The sequence below is a fragment of the Paramisgurnus dabryanus genome, chromosome 20, assembly GCF_030506205.2.
Source record: "Paramisgurnus dabryanus chromosome 20, PD_genome_1.1, whole genome shotgun sequence".
Lineage (NCBI taxonomy): Eukaryota > Metazoa > Chordata > Actinopteri > Cypriniformes > Cobitidae > Paramisgurnus > Paramisgurnus dabryanus.
The window spans coordinates 765649-771849 of NC_133356.1; the positions used below are offsets into that span (position 1 = coordinate 765649).

General features: G+C 41.9%; 1 protein-coding gene across 2 annotated transcripts; it reads left to right on the top strand.

Moving 5' to 3' along the window:
• Positions 1-1996: 1996 nt before the first annotated feature.
• Positions 1997-5491, top strand: npas4l (neuronal PAS domain protein 4 like). Of its 2 annotated transcripts, none has more exons than XM_065297490.1 (9): positions 1997-2122; positions 2251-2414; positions 2511-2653; positions 2762-2861; positions 2996-3230; positions 3354-3463; positions 3561-3693; positions 3821-4863; positions 5004-5491. In XM_065297490.1, exons 1-9 carry the CDS (start codon positions 2106-2108, stop codon positions 5030-5032), a joined length of 1974 nt encoding a protein of 657 aa, XP_065153562.1. In that variant the 5' UTR covers positions 1997-2105; the 3' UTR covers positions 5033-5491. The 2 variants fall into 2 exon arrangements, with proteins under 2 accessions (XP_065153562.1, XP_065153561.1); XM_065297489.1 differs by having other exon boundaries at positions 3558-3693; positions 5004-5489.
• The last annotated feature ends 710 nt before the right edge of the window (positions 5492-6201 follow it).

A 6201-nucleotide genomic window follows, 5' to 3' on the forward strand; every position in this document is an offset into this window, starting at 1 on the left:
GAAGACGTGACCTTCATGCAGTTTTATTTAGCAAAGGTTGCGAAAGCCAGAGGTTAAATGGTGGCAGAATTGTGATGGGACAAACTCCACCTGTTGGAAAGTTTAAACTTCACGTGGATGCTAATGGCTGCTAGTGACTACAGATTGCATGTTAGATGTCAATAAGCTGAGACTAGGGTCTCCAGACCTAAACAGAGCATTAAAAGTCATGTCGTGTCACGAGCTGATGGTTGTTTTGACCTGCGGCTGCTTTATGAAGCTCCCCGGAGTCAAACGCTACGACATCAGATGAAGAAGCTGAAAGATTGTGATAAATTACCTGAAGATGATTTCTCTTCTCACCTCTGACAGCTCATTCACCTCATGTTCTTTTCTCTCATGAATCAGTCAATCTTTTATGCACAACATCTGGAGTTTTATCTGATTTTGTGGCTTTAACAGGTCCATTTTTTTCCATAAATATTAAATGTAGGTTATGATCGTCTGTTTATTAAAGGCCTTATTCAAGAAACACAAGCAGAGCAATTTTCAGTCCTTTATGAGATCATTCTTTACATTCAAGTTGTCACATTTGATCCATGGCAAGTATTTACTTTGTATCATTTTTGTCTGCTTGTGTTTTATGAAGGAATGATGAATGTTTACTGATGCCTAAATTGAGAAAGACTGAATCAAACTCAAAGAGAATTTGAAGAACATTTATTAGCTGTAAAGAGGAAAGTGATGCAAGGTTGCTGAGATTTGTTATGACACGAATGAATGAAGGCAAATCAAATTTGCTAAATATCTCCGTATGAGTGCTTCCATGAACGCTTTTCACCCACAAGTGAAGATGTTTTTTGTGAGTGCAGCATCTGACGTGGAGTCTTTAATATTTTACCTCGATTATGATAACCATTGCATCTAATACTTGACTCGTCCTCTCTCTCTCTCTCTTTTTGAGTGTCTAGTTCATCAATGATATTTGTCTCCGTCTGTTCATGTCTGTCAGTAGTTGCTGCTATAAAGTCATGCGTTATCTACGGTGTTAAGTGTGGACCGCAGACGAGTGTCGCTTTGCCCACAGGAAATCCTACAGACCCACTTTATTCTGATGACCCGGCCTCAACAGACTTTCATATTAAAGTTTTCTTTAAAGAGCACAGACATTTTAGTGAACATACAGATGATGGACATGGAGACTTTATTTGTGCCTGTGCTGGCACTGTAAAAATTGATATGAGAGGAGGAAGAATCCATCAGAGATGAGGCTCCAGGATCAGGAATCTTTCAGTAATAGAGATCTGACTTTCTCCATATTTTACTCCACCAAAAAGAACTTTTCAGAGTGCAGAATCGATAATTATCGACATTCACTTTGATTTCAAAGGTTTTTTCTCCTGTGTGTTGATTGTGATTGTATTTCATTCTTCACATTCTGAGGCAAATTAACTCTTAACTCACTAAATCACACAAGCTGTGTTTGCACGACACTTTTAAATGCAGCTGACACAGAATAGGACAAAGGGTTAGGGTTATTATAATAATAATATTATTATTATTGTTATCATTATTATTTATGTATTTCTACATTTAGAAGTAAGTTTGGCCCATGTGTGTAATGCTTTTCCTGAAGAACCTTAACGGGTAAATGATAGACATGCATTTCTTCATCGTTTGTTTGCTGATATGCACAAAAAATCTCATGTCGTCACAGCAGCTCGTGTGGAGAGGGTTTATTTTTATCAGCTTGAGATGATTAAGATTACAGTATGCTATAAAATAAAGACTCCTGCTTTCACTCCTACTTTTCAAAGCTCAATGTTAATTTCGTTTCATAATAATTTTGTACATCGCATCTAACTTTGTTTTGTTTATTATGATCACAATCAGCGTCGGCTGCGAAGTTTCAACAAAATACACTGAAGAGTTTGCTGCGCACATTTCGTGAGCGTGTGTGCGGCTCGCGCGCGCTGTGTGTGTGTGCGTGTGTGTGTGACGCAATGCTGAACGCATACCGTCATTCATTGGGACTATAAAAGCTCGCGTCACAAGGCCTCGCGACTCACTGTGATCAGAGCGTCTGTGCGAGCGCGCAATCACCAGGAATAAATCATTTCTAATAAATGCTGAAATCTATGAGGTAATTGCATGGCATTTTATTTACCTTATTTGCTTTATATTAACTTGCTAAAAATGAAAAGTTTCTGTTTGCTTCAGATGTTTCCTCTGATGGTTTTATTATAATCATGTCCTGATGTTCTGACGCAGGTCCACTAAAGGCGCGTCTAAAGCGCGACGCGACCACATCAATGGAGAGATCAGGAGTCTGCGCGCGCTGCTTCCCATCTGCGCAGAAGATCAGGAGCGTCTGTCGTACCTGCACTCCATGTCCATCATCTGCACCTTTATCCGCAAATCTGTGCTCTTTACAGGTAACCTCGCGTCTCCTTTTTACTTTTCAATTACACGTGAACAATTGTCTGTTGTCAGTGAAGTCACACGCCCGCGTTTTCTCTCTTTTTCTCCAGGTGTTTGTGAGAATAGTCGAGATCTTTCTCTACCGCACGATGACCTCCTGCAAGCACTGCCTGGATTTATTGTTGCTTTTACCAAAGATGGGAAACTGGTTTATGTTTCAGAAAATGTGTCTGAGTATCTTGGACTGTCAATGGTAAGAAACTGATTGCTCTGTCTGATGTGCACACATGAATTTAAAGTATTTCTACTGGAACTATCAGATGTCAGATTTAAAGTTTAAACGTGTGGTGTGGATTCACAGGTGGATGTGCTTCAGGGAGACTCTTTCTATGATATGATTGACACTCAAGATGTGGAAAGTGTAAAAGTCATTTTGCAAGGCGACGGCAATGTTTCAGCAGGTGCATAACCGTTCCCTGTGCAATCTAAATGAACACTTGATTTAATTATTTAGTGGTGTTTGTAGATTTTGGGTTGTAATTCTCTCTCTCTCTCTCTCTCTCTCTCTCTCTCTCTCTCTCTCTGTGTGTGTCAGAGAGGAGTTTCGTGTGCAGGATGGTCACCTCTAAAGCTTTCCGGCTCCAGTATGGCAGCTGCTGTTCTATGTTGGTGAGCGGCCGTTTCCAGGGCGGACCGCCAAACTCCGCTCTGTTCGTGGGTCTCTGTACGCCCACAGTTAACAGACGGAGGGACTTCCAGTTTCTCAGTGACTCCACGTACTTTCAGACGCTCCACAAACCAGACATGAACTTCGCTTACGCTCCCCACAGGTGCAAACAGCTTCTTGTATTACTAAGATCACAATGTTTTGCAAACAACATTGTTTTATGTGAAATGAGTTTTTTTTTGAGTGTTCTGGAAAACCTTACTAATAAATGTTGTTGTTTCCTCAGTGTCTTTTTCCACTTGGGGTTCTCAGCACAGGAGCTGATCTGTCGATCGTGGTACGGCCTTTTGCACCCTGATGACCTCACGCTCGCCGCTGGCTTGCACAAGAGTCTGAGTAAGTCAACTAAAATAGAGATGATTTTCATTTTTAATTCAGGTGAAACATTTTGCTTTACGGGTTAATTAAGCGGTTCTTTCTTGCTCCTCAGTAGGAGATGATGGAGAAGCAGATGTTCAGATGGTTGTCAGACTGCAGTGTAAAGATCTCTCATGGGTCTGGATCTACATTTGGGCTAATATGGAAGTAGGCAAACAAGTGATTACCTGCAAAAACCACATCATCAGGTGAGCAATCCTTCCAGACTGATTCCTGGCATTGTCCAGTGTCGCTTTTACCCCTCTAATAGTTGAAGTCCATCTCGCATTAATGATGGTGACTGATCTTCTCGTTCGTTTTGTTTTTCATCTGCAGTGAAACAGAGGCCATCTATCTCAAACAAAAACTCTATGGCAACGTGTCGATGTCCTCGTCGCAGTCTGTTTCCAGTGCTCTGTTATCACAGGGGCCGTGGGGCCCAGGGACCCGCAGCTCTCCAAAGAGACAGAGAGAGCGTGAAACGGCGAGAGATGAGCCGAGGAGGAAATCCAGGAGGACCTCAGAGGACAACTGTCAAGGCAGCTTCACGCACGGGGACAGCAGAACCGAAGAGCCGGCATTTTTCTGCACCCCTCCTTACAGCCCGACTTCATCTCACTCCTCTGACTTCCTGTCTGAAAGTTATGAAGCTTTAGATCTGCTCATATGTGATGGGACCTCCGCTTTGCATCATTTCTCTCCATCTTCTCCTGATGTCTCTTCTCCAGCGTTCCCTCTCGGCTCATTGAGTGTGGGGTCTCACCCATATTCTGCATCGCCCTGTGACCTCCACACCCGCGTGCCCAACGCTCACCTGGTCCCCGGTAACCGTCCCGTGCCGAACGCGTGCGAGGGCCTGTCGGACTGCATTCTTCATCCTGAAGACCTCGGCTCGTTTCTTCTGCACCAGACACACGGTCGGGCCGGCGTTTACCCAGTATACCGGGAAAGTGGCTCATCCCCGGTCGGGGCGCTCACCCCAGAGTCCTCGCCCACCGCAGAGAGATGTTTCCACTACAGTGAGATCGAACGAGATGAGATCAGCGTCCTGGCTCGTCAGATATGCTCTCTGGCAAGCAGCTTTGATGTGTACGGCACGCAAACGTCAATTCAACCGAACGACGCCCTCTGCTGGTCACGCGCACCCGAGCCGCTTCTGGACGAGACAGTCATAGATGGCGTCCTGCACGATGTCTCTGCGAGAGAGCATTGCGTCCAGGGCCTTCCAGTGGCCTCAGATTCCCGGGTACAAGGGATTTCCATGGGCACACTGATGCATTTTGGGTCTCTGGAGCCCGCGCTCAACACACAGAACTGCTGTGAAATAAACTCTGAGTTGCATCAACTCAATCACTGTCTGTATGGTGACATCCGGGAAGGTAATTCATCATCTCAGATTAAGCACTTTATATTGCATCATGTCATAAATTAAAAATATATACATTTTGCTTGAGTACATTATGAAAGCCATGTATTCACCGCAGTAAATATACTGATTCGGTTTGATCTTTTTTTCCAGATGGGCTTACTGAAGAATCCATGTACTAAAACGAGTCCTCGACTTACAGTAGTAATCCCAGTATGGCATATTGCCATGGCAACCAGTGACTGGATTCAGTGGAGGTTCAAAGACTTGTTGAGTAAATGTAATTAATCAGGTTTAGGTGAGAACAGGTTTCTCATCTTAAGAAGAATTTATTTATTTTTGTTTGTCCTGTTAGTGTAACTCACTGCAAAACCTGTTTAATGTGAACACCAAAATATGAAAGAGAGTTTGTCGAATGAAAGCAGAAATAAAACTACCTCATCACCTAAAGGTTGTGCTTGGATTTGAGTCACTGCTTTGTAATGTTGAAGACTTATTTATTCTTATTTTTAAATCATTTGAGCAAACAGACTTTTGAAATTTTGCTTCATATTTCAATGTTGTATGAAACCCAAATGTTAGACATGTAAATAAGAAATGAGTTATTTATATTTTTCACAGTTTGTTTCTATTTTTGTAATTTCAATAAAGAACTAACTGCTATACAGCTGCTCTATATGTCGTGTAATTCTTGTATTAGTGAATCTGTGCTGACTATTTTTATATTCATATGAGAAAGAACAAAGCTAGTGTATCAAGTCGACTCATCACAGTATGGGAGAGTGGTAACGGTTGCAATCATTTTCGTGTGTTCTTCAGAGCTTTCTCAGAGACGGTTTGTATTGGAAGGCCAAAATTTGAATGCAGTAAACATAAATCTGTCAGCTACCAAACCACACTGCGGTTACATATTTAAATATGATGCATACAAAGTCAAATGTCACAACTGACCCCATATCAGGGGAAAAGTTGCCACATTCATTAAGATATCGTAAAATCATTCTTCAACATCATTTTTCATATAAAGAAAAACATTTTCAAACAATGTTTTGGACTAAAAATATATTTGTTTACATTCTTAACTGAATATCTGTTGTTTCTTGGTGACAGCTGGTTTTTAAATTGGTTCTTTATTAATCCATAAAATGACAATTGAATTATGTAATTATATTTTTTACATCTATGTTGTGATAAGGGACAACATGTCCCTATAGCAATGGTTCCCAATCCTGGTCCTCGAGGCCCCCCTGCCAGAAAGTTTTAGATGTCTCCTTATTTAAAGCAACACCAAAGAGTTTTGGCTCTTTGCTCCCCCTACAGGTTAGAAGCGTAATTGTCCATTACCCACTGT